This window comes from Cylas formicarius, unplaced genomic scaffold (assembly GCF_029955315.1).
Source record: "Cylas formicarius isolate icCylForm1 unplaced genomic scaffold, icCylForm1.1 PGA_scaffold_8__14_contigs__length_24414737, whole genome shotgun sequence".
NCBI classification, from domain to species: domain Eukaryota; kingdom Metazoa; phylum Arthropoda; class Insecta; order Coleoptera; family Brentidae; genus Cylas; species Cylas formicarius.
The window spans coordinates 5198766-5215378 of record NW_026844361.1 but is presented as its reverse complement, the minus strand read 5'-3'; the positions used below and the strand labels follow the sequence as shown (position 1 = coordinate 5215378).

Genomic DNA, 16613 nt, shown 5'->3' with positions numbered 1-16613 from the left:
TGGGATTTAGTACAAAATCTAATTGAACCCGCACAAGAAGATGTTCGCGAAGATCAACAGATCTTCCAGTCAGATGGATGGCTGTCCCGCCCATAATTCCCGTATGGTTACGGACTATTTTCGAAATACTTTTAACGAGAATATTTGCCCAAAGTGCCGAATCCATTAGCCACGCAGGTCATCTGACTTCTCGCCGAACGACTTCTTTCTGTGCAGTCACTTGAATAGTGTTAATGTTAAATATAAAAAATATTAACTAGTTACAAAATGCTATTTCCTTAGAATGTGACAGGATTTCACAATATCAACTAAGCAAGTTAGAAATAGATTTAATGATCATTTAGGATATTGTTAACTGTTAATGGAGGGTTGTATGAACATTTACTTAAAATAATATATATTTTAAATAATGTCTCTTTTTAGCAATGTCTTGTAGCCGTATTTTTATTGCAATTATTAATAATTTTTAATAAAAGACTGGAGGGTCATCATTTATAGTCCTTCCTTGAAGCGTCCTTGTTGCTTAAACTGTCCTTTCAATGAAATTCATTCCAATACCGAGTATGATCCTAAGAAAAGCATAGTTTATTTTGAATGTATATGCATACATATACATTCAAAATAAACATATACAATAAATATGCATATCTTTATTGTAAACCAACCTTTATTTATTTTACAACTTTGCTATAGAATTCACAGGGGAGCCAATATTTAATTTATATATAAATTTCGCCCGGTATAAGTTATGTGTAAGACCGATACTGAGACATTCAATAGAAACGAGAGCTGACGCAGCATAAATAAAAAGGATACGGAGAACAACAGAAATGGGATCAATGGCAACCAAAGCAAGACAGAATACCGAACAATCAAAGAGACCTCTGTAAGCTGCAAGACATCGGTACGGTGAGGAAGGCAGAGAAGACGGGAGTGGAGCCATCGTATAACATGAATCGCCTGACTGCGATAGATTAGATTAGCTCCATCAGCAAGGCATTTAATACCAGCAGGCACCTAACCACCAGCAACGCCCTTTAAAAGATGGAGATAGCTGGCAGTCCACATGGCAAATACTGCAGACTTAAAAAAAAAGATAGAACAAGGCCAAGGCCTAATATAAGAAGAGGAAGAAGATGCAGTAAGATCTCAAAGAGCAATAATTTTTGAAAGAGAATCAGAACAGAAATTCAATATGTTTGATACTTGTCGTCAACTTCAAGAGCTGTTAGCCCGTTATACTGGTAATTAGAATCATTTCGACAGGCACTTATGGCAAGATCGTACGCCGCAAGAAAAAAAAAAGAATGTTTTGATGATGGGAATGGACGTAGTAGTCTCCATCATGACTAAACTACCATAACATTGGAAACATCCCTAGTTAATGATATGAGATCAGTGCTCTATGAAGTGCGACAGGGAGGTAAGTTCTTCAAAACATTTATAAAAGAAGTGCTAAATGTAATTCTAACTGAAAATTTTATTGCGGTTGGACGACTATAAAATTGTTAAAAAATCGGTATGACTAAAACAAACTTCCTCTAAATATCGACTAAATAAAACACATGTCGTTTACAAATTTGGCAAACCCAGAGGTGAACATGAAAGTATTACGTTGGATTGTCATGTAGATAGAACTAGGGATATATATCAAAGTTCGCTTCTAGATATTTAACAGTTGAGAATCTTGCAAAATTGAAGCATGTGGAGATATTTTCGAAAATGCATTCAAAAATATGTATACCATTACAAAAATAATTTACCAACCAATTCTAAACTGATTTATTATTCGAAGAAAGCGATCTGATTGATTTCGGACAATTGTTTTGTTTGAACAATCTACAAAATACAATTACAATACAAAGACATTTTTTTTTACCCTAGTACATATTTAAAAAGAGATAAAATTCAAAACTCATGAAGGTTCTCTGCAAGTCTTAAACTTAAATAATTAAAATTAAAAGCTGTCACTTATTTAACCAATACCTCGAATTTATCTTACTTAATGTAAGTTCATATATTTATTATGAATATTATTTATTTGTTAATTTAATATCCAAGTTGCTCTAGATAAAGGTAAACTTTTTAATTTTTAGTAAATGGCCAAACATCACCTTATTGATGTTTCACTCGTTTTAAACCTAACCAAAACTAATCAAAACTGTAAAACCTGCACTTACGCTTTCTAACTTCTTTTTCGTCTCCGCAATCCTCTTGTTGAGCTCCTGACGTTTCCTGATCGCCTCCGGATCCGTTCTCGTCTGCTTCACCGCATTTATCGCCTCTATATTTCTGTTCCCACTGTTCGTCAGGAATTTCGACGATATGGAGGACTTGTTAGCTAAAGGAAAATGCGACGCGTCAACTAAAGACGACGAAATTCTAAGCGGATACCCACTTGGTATCAGTTCTGGATCGGCACCGGACATACTCTCGAAAGTCGATTGTAGATACCGCTCGCGGTTCACCAACTGGTCCAGCGATTCCGAACTGACGGAGAACAGAGACATCGGATTTCGGTCCGTGTTCTCGCCGCTAGGGGTCGATGCCTTTAAAGAAACAATCGAAATCGATTTTTTTTGTGGCCATTTTGCTGGAATTTATTTTTCTGACAAACATAGCTTAATAAGCAAACAGCATAAAAATAACTTCTTAAAAATTATAAATCTAGAAAATTTCTATGCATATGCACATGTCAGTCGCAAGCGAGCCTTCTCAATGGCAGGTAAAACACATGCTTAGATCTGGTTCAGTAGCAAATTTTAAAATTTATTTTAGATATTATAGCTACAGTTGATTTCTTCCGTGATTAATTTAAAAGCAGAACATAAAATAGTATGTAGTATTACTGTAGTAATTCTCAGTCTAAATACAGCAATTTGTTTTCTGAATACTTGGCTTGCATACTCCGCCAATGAACGAAAAGCAATAGCAAAATACAGTGCGGATCTGAACAATATCTAAAAATAAAGACTATAGTAGCGGCATATACTGATATTTAAATCTATCCAGGTTTAACTAACCAAAAATAGCATCTACATTAGACTGAAGTGACTGTTAATAATTGCTGAAACGGCCCCCTGACAAATTCAAAGGCCCTGTCAACAAATTAATTATAAAACAAAAATAAATGTATGATTTTGTGGAATGCCAATTACAAAAAAAGTAGTTATAACAATTGTATTAAACCACTAAGAAACATTACACATTCTAATAGTATTTCTGAATAAAATTGGTTTCATAAACGCACCATACTGCTTAAGATTTGTAGTTAATCTTAACAAAATTTTTGTACTCGAGAGAAGACAATTCTCTCTCGGTAGTTATTTAAATACACACGCCAGAATATTCAGGGCATTTTGTAAAAATATCTGAATATTAAGAGTTGCAAATCCATCAGATCTTGAGGAACATTTTCTCTGAAACTGACCCTGATAAATTTAAAATCAAACTTGTTCTAAATAAATATAATACTTATCAAAAATAAATAAATATATATTATATATATATATATATATATATATATATATATATATATATATATATATATATATATATATATATATATATATATATATATATATATATATATATATATATATATATTTTCTCACGTATTGATTCACGGATGGAAAAATGTGATGACATTATATTCCGGGATATCATCCGTTCGCTCGTTGAATTCCGACTGGAATCCTGCATCCGACTGGAATCCTGCAAATCCTGCATCCGACTGGAATCCTGCAGACGTTTCGCCAAAATCTCACTTGGCATCTTCAATGATCGCGCTCCGATTCTAGTCGGATGCAGGATTCCAGTCGGAGTTCAACGAGCGAACGGATGATATCCCGGAATATAGTGTCATCATTATATATATATATATATATATATATATATATATATATATATATATATATATATATATATATATATATATATATATATATATATATATATATATATATATATATATATATATATATATATATATATATATATATATATATATATATATATATATATATATATATATATATATAATATAATATAGTGTCATCATTATATATATATATATATATATATATATATATATATATATATATATATATATATATATATATATATATATATATATATATATATATATATATATTTTTTTTTTTTTTTTTTTTTCAGGTCATTTTATGAAAAAAAAGAAAATAGTACCATATCTAAATGTCCGGGTTTCCAAGATACAAGCTGTTAAAGTATGTTTTTATTTCAATAACGTTCTTTTCAAAAACAATTCAATCATTTGCCAGCAAAAATAATTTGAGTATCATAAATAGTAGTCTGCTTAGTTTTTTGTTAAACAATACCAAGTTAGACTGTGGTTAGATGTTGACCTACGATTTGAAAAGCACATCTCTGAGTATATTAAATTAAATTTCAAATTAAAACTCTTGTATGTATAAATGTTCTGATATTGTGATTCGCTTATTCTCTCCAATTTGAATTAGCCACAAGCTAAAGTATACAAACACAGTATAACAAAAGCATACACCCCACTTTTATATGGTCCTGATGTTCACAATTTGAACATAAGACATAAGGGAGTTATAACAACTCCATTACACAGAAGAGCAATTTTTGAAAGAAACTTCTAGCATAATGTCCTTTGTATAACTGTATCCTAAAAGAGTTTAAAAAATTTCCATAGCAAGTTCTAAAAAGCAGTAATCTATCCTTGTCCTTGTCTCACCTGATAAGATTAACATTACTTAAAGACCTGCACGAGTTTCTCTGCTGACGGATCTTTTTTTTTTTTGCTTGGATATATGTGTACTTGTAGCACGATATGTGCTGCTGCTCGACTTGTTAAGTGGATGATCAACTCTTTTTTAGTTTTAAAGATAGAGATAAACTTCGCCAGTTGAGATATAATTAGTAATTCAGTCATTGATTTCAGTAATAACTACATTTATGTGATCTCATGTGTGCTATATTTGTGTTAATAGAAGAACTCACGTCATCGTCCTCGTCGTCGCTGTCATTGGACCCGTAAGATGCGGGCAACGGCTGACGCTGTACGACGATCTGCGGCAACTTTTTCTTCCTCTGTGACTTTCTCAGTTCTTCCGTGTCGATGTTGGTGACGGGAAACTCGGCGCCATTGGGCGAACCGACCCTGGACGGATAGTATAACACGTTTCGCCCGTATTCGTTATCCGAATCGATGTCGCCGTCATGCGCGGTAGATTCCACGTCGCCTATGGCGCTGTCGTCGGTCATCATCCCCCTCATTGTCTTATCCCTAATGGTTACGGTCGGCGGCAGCTACGCAAAACGATGATTAGAGTCCCGCAATGGCGAAAAATCATCCGTTACTACCTTAGTCAACATAGCGGGCTCGCGCCTTGTTTCGTTGTATTGTTTAACCTCGGTACCGCTGTCCAGCGAACTGTCCTTGGACCCGTCCGAATCCAACCGTTTGTCTGAAACGGTTATAGGATAGTGTTGGTTCGTAACAATTAATCGGAAAACGTCTATTGTTTAATTTAGTACCAACCGAGCACTAACAGGACAAAGCGTCTAGGAGTTTCGGGCAACAATAGTACTAGGAAGATGCAGAAGAATTTGAAAGAACTGTACGAAGACTTCTCTAAAATATGAGTCACGTTAGTAAATTCCCGGTTCACGTAACCTCAACTTTATTTTCAGAACCGTCAGGCAAGGGAACAGCCGCTACAATCATTTTTCCGATTTTTCCGACTCGCCACAATCTCACAGCTCCCAATCACACCAGAGAAGAACGAACAGGATTCACTTAAAAAAACTTAAAAAGTTTACCGAACTTGTTGCATACTATACTTCTTCTACGACCGTTAATTTTTGGGCACATTTTCGCAAAACAACACGAATTCATTCACTGACACGAGCGTCAGAATTGACAAACGTCAAAATTAAAGCCGTGCGGTAAAATTTCGGAAAACATCTAATTGCTCCCAAAGCCGTGCGGTAGAATCCTGGAAATGTCCGAAGTGGCTCGGATCCGAAAACTGACCTGGTAAAGTGACGGTTCCCGCACGCTAGATCCGTGTGTAATTAGGCACTTTACACACGGGAGTAGAAGAAAGAATTAATAAATGAAAATCTCGACTGATTCAAACATAATTTTTATTAGTAAAATAATTAAAACCGAATTAAAATAAATAAGAAAGCCTCTAACAATAGCTATTCCATTTATTTATAGAACATCTCTCCGTCCTCTATATTCGTAATGTCTGTCTTTAATGACCAGCAGTAATTTGCCATCATTGCAACGATCCAGCGTCTTTGATATTAGCGTCCAATTTCTGAATTGAACCTCTCACCTTGCTCCTCACTCACAGCACCAAGATTTTTGCTGCCTGTTTCTAATATCTCATTCATTCATAAAACAGGGCTACTTCTTATATTCTGACTGCTGATCTAGTAGAAGTACCACAATTTTTAAGTCATCACAAATCATCGAACTACAGTCCTTATATTTTTCGTCCGGATTTTCGTAGCATTTTTTCATCTGCATAGAATGACCAGCAGATGAGTCAATAAAAAACCTTCAGTCCTCAGAATTGTAGTTTTTTTAATGAGATTAGGAATATCAGTGCAATAAATAAGTGGCCCACTTTGTTCACAAAAAAAAAATATAAATTCTATCTCGCACTTCTTGAAATAGCGGAGTTTAACGTCTTGTCAGAGTAAATTTTCATTTTGGAGTCTAAATGCTGATATTTCCGAAAGATCTTTAGGTAAATCTAAACCTCTCAGTTCTGATAGTGAAAATAACTGTGGTTGGGGAACAACAGTCCATATATCACCAATATCAGTAAGGATGTCTTCTTCTAAATTAGTGGTGTCTTCTAAATAAGCTGGATAATAATGATCTTGTTGGATTGTATGTTAATGATCACCTTTGGATAATCCGTTCAAAAGCATTTGGTCAAATTCTTACATCTATGAACAGATCATACTTCGCATATCTTAGAAACAATATGCGGCGCCCAAGGTTTGGCTTAATAACCAATTTTTACTTTAAAATAAACGTAGCATTATTTTTTAAACAGAGCCTAATTTTCCACACAAAACAAAAGAACCACACATATAGCACGTGACTACAAAATTGGAAATCCCTGAAATTGCAGTGGCGTAGAAATTTCAATTTTAAGAATGTTATGTAATGCTCCTATTTTTAATATAATAAATATGACATCTCGAAAACTAATTCAAAAGTGTTACGTGATAGAAACAAAATAACATTGTTTTTCTAATAGTTTAGTTCCTAAAACTCCAAAAATATTAAAAATAATAATAATTAAAAAAGTCTTTATTGATCTGCATAATTTGAAACAATACATAAGAAATATAGAAAAAAGAGAAGGCAATAAGACAGAAAATTAAAAATGTATCGTGTAAATGGGACTTCTGGGACTAGGGACTTCGATTGCAAGAGTCCATTTTTCATAACGTCGCTAACGATAAATGAGTTGAAATTGAAATGAGGTTAAACTTCCATCAATGGAAGTTTAACCGGAAAATCTAACCCTCCTCCCTTAAGTTTAGACTTCTATTATACGGATGTGATCGCTGGAGTAAAACAGATGATATCAAATGTCAATGTCAAAACACATTCTACGGCGATATAAAAATTTCACATCAAATCGTGAGTAAAAGTGCGTTTATCAAACTTGTTGTATAATGTACTATTATAGTGCAATATTTCTAAACCATATTCACTAAAACTTTATTTTCCCTGCGCCTTCGCCATTCCTTAAAACATTTGGAAAATAACTTTTTGAAGGGCTGAATGATTTTCCACACATGCAGCAAAAAGAATGAGGCTTCGCCGTCAATCACATATCCAAACTAGACCAAGTGACAAACATGACAAGCTCTTCAGGGAAATTAAGTAAAACTTCTTTGTTAAACATTACAGGACTCAAATCTCAGACACAGCATAACCGCACTACACTATGTTTTTCAATGCGAGAGAATAATAAAATGTAAATTTTCATTTACCAGAAGCATTTAATACGACCAAGAAAATAAAAACTTACACACGACAAACTAATAAATATATTATTTTTGTATAATTTGTATAAAGTGATTGTTTGAGTTTTTTTGTAACGAAAATTCATTTCATTAACAAAGTATAGCGTTTATTATATCGGACAGTTTTAACAACTAATAATTACTAAATGAAGAAGATATAACGACGCGACAAAACATTCTTTCCTTCTCTTTCTTAGTATTTCTCGCGTTTTTGTTTTAATTAATTCATGTTAATTTTTTATGCTCAGTTGGCTTCAACCGCACCTTCCCCGGGAAGAATAGTGCGTATGAATCAATTATTCCTTCCGCATAATGTTACATTTGGACTGGCATGCATAATTATTACATAGAAATATAGTTAATGACGGTTCAGATTGTCAAATTAAATAAATGAAATAAAAGTGTTCTCCGGTATCCTACCAGTGTCGCACCTTGGTCTCGCTATTTGTTATTTGTGGATGATCCCAAATAATTTTAAAAAATTCTTACCCCAGCATATTGGGTTGTGGTTTTCGCCGAATATCCGCGTTTTACTGATAATAGTCTTCAGCCTTTTTGTTTGTCTAAAGTTTATTTGTGCCTGGTCTATTATTATTAATTCCGCCATTTTAATTTAAATGTTAATTTGTAATTAGTTCACAGTTAACTAAATAAATAATATTAGCTTTTTTGAAAGCTATATCAATTTTCTAGTGTTCAATTTAATGCTGTAAGAAACTCTTGCTTTTGAAGCACGCTGTTTTTGAAAATTTACAGTTTATTTTTTGACAGGGACGGCACAAAAGCTGTCCGTGCTCTCTCAAATAATTCTTCTATTTTGATATATCTCCACAAATAAAAATGAAGTGACCACGGAGGCCACCTCCAAGGACCATTGGGACCAATGCTGCGATATTCAAGCATTCGGGATAACTCGACAACTTCCGGAAGTGACAAGATGTTGAGAACATTTTAGTGTATTTGCCATTTACCTTAAACTCAAAAATTTGAAGGCGTTTCTAAATTGCATCTGAATAAACTTTCAATAAATGAATGAAATGTGTAGGACCAATACGTGTATCCTGAGGCATTTGTATCGACCTTTGAAATTACGAATCCAGCATATTCAGTACATCCGGTATGTCAACACTCCCCCATACAAGACAAAATTTACAGTCACCGTTAAGTACTCTTATACTCACCGATAACGGGAATCTGTAAGGGGTTGGCCGAGTAAAAAGCCTGCACCCCGAACGTGTTTTCCGCCCTCTGGGCCCAGCGGCCCTTCGGCGGGGCCACGTTCTTCGGAAGAGCGCTCGGCTGACTAGAATCTTCGGCCAGTTGTTTCTTGGCCCACTGAGGCAACTGACCAATGCTGAATCGGTATCCCCCTTCGGCTGTTGCCTTCCCATCGTAAAAGTCGAAATTTGTACTGTCGTTGAACACCTCGCTCTCGAGAGATTTGCCTTGACGCATCGCCTGTTGACTTAGACGCGCGTGCATCGTGATCATCATGTCGTGGGGCACGCGCCATACGAACACGCATCTATCAAAGATTCAAAATGTGTATACAGGGTGTTATATTACTGGCGAATCCGGACCATACCCTTATGACGAGTAAGGAGCGGGGAAAATGCAAAATGCATTTTTTGTGTTTTGTACAAAACATACATTTTTTCTAATAAGAGGGAATTTATTGAATTTGATTACCAAGTAAAGACCCTGCCCCACCTTTTTCGATAAGACACACGTTTATTACTCAGTTACTTTACTTCATTCTTATATATGAATAGATTCATAGAATTATCCAGGATGAACCCCAGTAAAAATAAAATTTTCTTTGTTAAATTAATGAAAGAATATTGCAAACAGAATCCCACAGTTTAAGGGGTGTGTGTTTGTCCAGTGTTTGTTAAAATGTGGAAACTAACTTCTACATGTCACTTGGGATTTGTTTTGTCCAGCTTATTGTAAACCATATTTCACATTTTTCTTTTTATGTTTTCTGATTTGTTTTGGTTAATGTTAAGAATTTTTAAATATTTATATTTTTTTTCTACTCAATTTTTTTATAGCGAAAAGAAAGATATATTGTGTTCTTTGGTATAAGGAGATCGCTGCTTTTATAAATTATTACATATTCAAGCAAATTATTGGTAGTTAATGTTAACAATTTTAAAGTACTTATAAAATTTTTCTGGTTAATCATTTGATAGTAAAAGATTAAAGATATATTATTACCATAAATTACCACCACAAAATTACCACCTAATAAATACCGAAACTCTTTTTTCTAATTCAACGGTAAAAGAACTATTATTTATAAAACAAATTATTCTTTTCTATCTTTAGCACTCCCGAAATTGGAGGCTACCTCTGCTTCTCTGACATATAAAGTCGCATCAATAAATCAATTTGAGGTAGATTGCAAAATAATTAGGAACTGTTGGGGCTACGGTTATATAAAAATATTAACTTTTTACAGGCAATTTCGCTAATTTGGAAAGAGAACTGGATTCGTATAAATTAGAAACACACCTAATTTGAAAACTAAAATAATGTCCGATAAATTTTCTAGATGTTGAGTGAGTTTTTCCATTTCAAAATATATTTTTACAGATGAAAGACACAATTTTCTTTTATAAAATTTTGAAAAATATTTAGTAATCAATTGTTTTTATACCGGCAAAGAATAGATTATAAAATTGCGAATTATATGTTGTGCAAGTTGTTATTATCTGAATGTATCCATGGTATTGTTGAATTATTAATTTCATTATCAATTTCTTTTATAATCGCAAATATTTTGTCACTTAAGATTTTACATTTTACAATTTGCTATGTAAGTATCAATGTGTGCATTTATGAATAAAAAACTTTGAAGAATTTATTTTGGTTTATATTTATTCAAATAGGTCTATAGCATAGGTAAAAAATAATGTAATTTATGAAGAACAGGTTCAATTAAAAGGAAATAGTTCAGGCTTTATTTAAAATAACATTTACGTTCATAATTTTTAAAAAATTGAAAATTTGCATTTAATTATTACTTCGATGCATACATATTCTGAAAATTGCATGCATTTACATGTTACATGGAGTTGTTCGCGTGCATTTTTCCCGCACCTTAGATATGACTATGACTATGACTAGAACAGAAAATCGCGATTCGTATCTTATAACCCAACCTTGCCCAATGATCACAACATATTTTCGGAAATATTTCGTGTTTGTTTGGAAAGGTTTTTGTGACTTGGAATATGTTTTTGTTTTCAAACTGTATTTCAATTAATTAGTAACAAGCTGCAAATTTTTTGAGGGTTAGATTGAAAGATAAACAACAAACAACAAACAGTTTTATAAATCACCCAATGTAATTTTAAAATGTATAATATATATTTATTATACGCTAGAAATAAACACGACAGGTATTTAACAATTATTACATTCGGTAAATCCGCGAGCTAGTATTAAATATCTTAACTCTTTGCATCATTTCCAGATACGCAACACAACATGTAAAACAGGTTTCTTTAGAAAAGACATATGTTGATGAGGGAATATTGATCTACAATAAATGGAAATGGAAAAGAGTTTGAGTTGAGAATTGAGATTAAAAGAATTTCTGATAGTTTGACATTGCGTCAGAAAAAATATACTGTCTCAGTGCTAGAAAAATTTCAATTGACGAATTGTAAAACAATGAAAACTTAGACGCTTTACAATAACAAACAAGATAGAGAGGCAAGTTTCCTTTACTTGACAAATTAAATATACTAGACGAAATGCTTGCTGTAAACATATGCACAAAAAAATGGAAGATCCCACCGAGCAAGATGTCCAAATGTGAAAAGTATCTTAATCAAAATAATTTATTTTGAAACAATATAAGACCCCTGTGAACCCGTTTAAAATTGCATGCAAAAATCAATCCGCCATTTTATATTATAGAGCAAGAGGAGCACTTACCCGTCACCACTCGCTGATATCAATCTCTTGCAGTCGTTGGTGAACCTCAAACCAGTCGCGAGTTCCGAATGGCCGCACATAGTTGCCATACACTCGCCCGTATAGTAATCGTATACCGAGAGGGACTTGTCGGTGCACGACGTCGCCAGATATATCCCGGACCGGTCCAGAACCACTTTTATCAAGGTACCGTCGTCGCCGGTGCTCCCTTTAAACGTTTTCGTGTGTTTGCCGGTGTTTACGCTATAAATGCGGACGTTACGGTCCTGGCAAGCGGTGAGGATGTGTTTCTGGCCGGTGTCCACCTCCATATCGTACAGGGTGGTCTTTCCGGTGGCGTTGTGGTCTCTCACAAACTGAACTTTACCGTTTACCTGCAAATATCGATTTTATTCAAGGCTTGGAGTGAAATCGTTTTTAATATTTAGCCTGGGGTTAAAAAAAAATCCAATTACTATTATCTTCGTGTGATGTTGGCACATAAATATCTTAATGTTCAACTTCAACAAGAACTTGGATTATTTCCAATTGAATGTTACAAAATATAAAATATTAGAGACTTTTACGGAAAAATTTTTGAAGTATGAAAGCCGAGCAGAAAAATGTCCATACAACTATGCTTTTGTTAAATTAATATTATTAAACCAAAAAACAATATAATTATCAAAACCTTTCAACAGTTAATTTCATGTTTGTTATAAATATTTACATTCATTTTAAACACATCCTCTATATACATAAATATAGGTGCCCTAAGTATATAAAAAATTATATTTGTTTCAGCTAGATAACTTTCAATAAATCTTTACCCAAAATATTGACGTCAAGAATTGAGGTTTGAATTTTTAAATCTCCTGTTTTAGATAAAATTTTCGACTTTTATGAATAAAAAACGCGTGATTAAGTCATTGCGTTGCTGATTTTTTTATAGAATGTGACGGGCACAGTATTGAAATAGAAAAAAAAATTAAAAGCTGTCAACTTGTTTGGTCATATTTTCTTATAATGCTTATATTTCCATAGTGTTATTTTTATGTGTGCCCATAAATATTTTATAATCCAAAAAATACAATACTTTTTTTAATACACACTGTTTATGCAGGACTATCAAACACCTTTGCATATAAAAAGTCATTCATCAGAAAAAAACATATTGCATAATTTTCATCTAGGTAAACTTAATTAAATCTTTAGAAAAAACATTGATGTCAAGAATTGAGCTTTGAATTACCCAACTATCCTCGGTCCTTTATAAAAAAAATATATAAGTTTTTACGTAATGGAAAAAAATATTTAAATTAAGTCATTGATAAAAATATGCAGATCGATCAGTTTGCAAAAAACGGCGACAACAGCAAGTTTTACAAGCTTTTCTGTACGACTTTTTTTATAAAATTTGGCAAAGCAAAAGCTGCCACCTAGTTTGGTCATTATATTGTTTTCTTACAACGCTAATGTTTCCATGGTGTTAACTTTATGTTTGCATATATATTTCAGAACATATTGTAAATTTTCCTAATACATCGTGTAGATACAGAAATCTCAAACACAATAGCACATAAAAAATATAGATCATCAGAAAAAAAAAACATCGCATATTTTTTATTTAGGTTATTTCAATTAAATACCAATAAAAATACCTAGGTATATAATGAATATTTCTTTTTTAAATTAAGTCTTTCATAAAAATATGCAGACCGATCAGTTTCCAAAAAAATAGTTACAGCGCCTTTTTCAATAGAACTAGAAGCGCAAAACGTGTTTCCACATTAACATTTTCTCCTGTGCTAATATTTTCATTGTGTTCTTTTACAGTTGCCATTTACAACATGTACATACATAAATAAATAAATATGAAAGACTCCACCACAAAAAAATACAAATTACTGAAACAAATAAATAAAACCTACCATAAATTGTTTTTAGGTTGATTTAAAGAAATATAAAAATTATCTAGGTTTAGGTTTATATGAATAAAAAAAAAGTACAATTAAGTTATTAATAAAAATGTATCCACCTCCAAATTTGCAAAAAATAGTGGCAAAAGAAATTTGATATAAATCAAAATGTGCTTTCAATTTTTACAAGGTTTAATATAATTTAAGGGCTAACCAAATAGAAAGAAAGAAAAGAAAACCATACATTTCAAAACATGTCAACTTCTTTATTCATTGCATCATTGTCCCTTATAATGCAAAAATATTTTACAATATATTGCATCTTTTATGATACCTAACTATGAAACACTAAAAAAAGTACAACTAACAGAAAAAACTAAATAAAACGTATCGCTTAAGATTTATCTAGGTTGATTTAAAGAAATATTTCGAAAGAAAAATATTGAGCTTTAAATTTTTCAACTATGCTCTGTCCTTAAAAAAAAAAAAATAACTAGGTGTATAAAGTAATCGGTTTTTATGAATAAAAAAACAATTTTTAATTACGATATTGATAAAAATGTACACTTTGACCAATTAGCAAAAAATAGTTGCAAAATAAATTTGATAAAAATCAAAATGTGTTATCAGTTTTTACAAGGTCTGCTGATATTTTTAAAGAATTTGGAGACCAAACTATATAAATTGAAAAAAAAAACTACAAACTTCAAAACCTGCCAACTTGTTTCAATAATGCTAATTTTATGTTTGCCATAAACATTTAATAACATATATTGTACCTTTTAGAATACATCCTCTATATACATAAATATGAAACTTACCGAAAAAACTAAATAAAATATATCGCACAAACTTCATCTAGGTTGATTTAAATAATCTTTTACAAGTATTCTCTGCCCTATACAAAAAAATACCAAGGTATATAAAAATTATTCGGTTTTTTATTAAAAAAAACTTAATTAAGTTATTGATGTGCACATGGATTCAGTCAAGTCAATCGATAAATCCTTTCGTTAGTTTAAATCCTATGTGAAAAAAACAAAAGTCCCCGTATAGTTGATGGATATTGTTATTCAAATAAATAAATCAATGATTTTCTTTATAGCATTTGAGCATTCAAATTTAACGATTGCAATAATTTCCATATGAAGTGGACTTAGAAACCCCGGCGAATAACTAATTAATTTCAAAACTTTTGCATAAACCCTACCTCTCCCAGCGACCTGAATATGAGACTCTTGTCCGCCCCGCACGACACCATCTGGATATTGTTGGAGTGGTTCAAAAACCGAACCGCCGTGATGCTGGAGGAGTGGTCGTCCAACGTTTGAACGAAATCGTAGCCCTTAAATCAGTCGATATGAGTTAAGAATGCCCGAAATCCGCCATCTTTGACGACGGTTATGCTCTGTTCATATATATAAGAAAGTGACCAATTGCTTTTGAATGGGATTATCCAAGGGTTGTCATTAACATACGATGCAACACGATTATTACCTAAAATTTCGGAATTTAAATTCAGGTAAAATTGTGGTCCCTAATAGAAAATAATTTTATACCTACCTGTGTTTAATATTCTTTAGTTTGGTATACTACTTAGTTTAATCATTCTTATTTCGTGTGTAACACAGCGTGTGTTGAATAGTGTGCGAATTATGCAAAATATGTGCGAGTCTAGTGTATCTCAGGAGACGCTCCCGCCCAAATGTAGAAAACACTATTCAATTGAGACTAAAGAAGTGATAAACAATGTTTATTTGATTCTCATCGAACGTGGTGCCAGCAGGCAAGCATCTTTAGAAGAAACGGCCACGTTGACGAAAATTCCAACATCAACTGTATGGAAAATTGTGAATAATCCCATTTCAGCGAGGAAAAAAAGAAGCGATGCTGACATTTTCTCGAGTGTAGAAGAAAGTGATCAAGATATAATACGGCGTAAAATTTACCAGTTATAAGAGCAACAAAGCGTGCCTACATTAGATATCTTAACTAGGAGACTTGAAAAAGATGAAACCAGTGTTAAATATGGCAGAACTACCTTATGGAAGTGTATTCAACACATGGGTTTTACAGTTAAAAAAATTGACAAAAGGTAAGTTATAATGGAATCTTTTAAAATTCGGAAATTGTGACTGCAATATCTAGACAAAATTAGGATTTACAGAAAACCTGGTTCGACACGTATGATACCCCGAAAAAGGTTTGGGTTGACTCAACTGATAAGTGTAAAACAAACGCGCTATCAAAAAGAGGTAAAAGAATAACTATTTTGCATGCTGGCTCTAAAGATGGTTGGATTCCAAATGAACTTTCACTGTCTGCGAAAAATATTAAAGATTCTTCTCTGGATTACCATGAAGACACCACCGCTGATTCATTTGAAAGTTGGTTTAAAAACAAACTAGTAGCGTAATTGTAATGGACAATGCAAGTTATTACAGTAGACAGTTGACTAAAACCGCCTCCTCATGTGACACAAAAGCAACAATCCAAAACTGCATGTATAATAACGCCATTTATTTTTACGAAGATTATACCAAAAAGCAATTAATTGAGGTTCTACAAAGCTTGAACGTACAAAAGGAATACGTTTGTGATAATTATTCAAAAAATCTAGGGCATACAGTTTTAAGGTTTCCACCTTACCACTGTATATTTAATCCCTTTGAAAATGTTTGGCATCAACTGAGATAT

At 32.7% G+C, this 16613-nt stretch overlaps 1 protein-coding gene across 6 annotated transcripts in view; it reads right to left on the bottom strand.

The window, feature by feature from the left end:
• The window catches only part of LOC132706372 (mitogen-activated protein kinase-binding protein 1), a 147947-nt gene that overhangs the window by 22079 nt on the left and 109255 nt on the right, over positions 1–16613 (bottom strand). For all 6 annotated transcript variants that reach the window (XM_060677665.1, XM_060677670.1, XM_060677669.1 and 3 more), the window contains 6 exons: positions 15127–15261; positions 12019–12392; positions 9252–9595; positions 5371–5474; positions 5008–5316; positions 2181–2549 (listed from right to left, as the gene is read on the bottom strand). In XM_060677665.1, the coding sequence (XP_060533648.1) occupies positions 2181–2549; positions 5008–5316; positions 5371–5474; positions 9252–9595; positions 12019–12392; positions 15127–15261 (1635 nt within the window). The remainder of the gene's footprint in view (positions 1–2180; positions 2550–5007; positions 5317–5370; positions 5475–9251; positions 9596–12018; positions 12393–15126; positions 15262–16613) is intronic.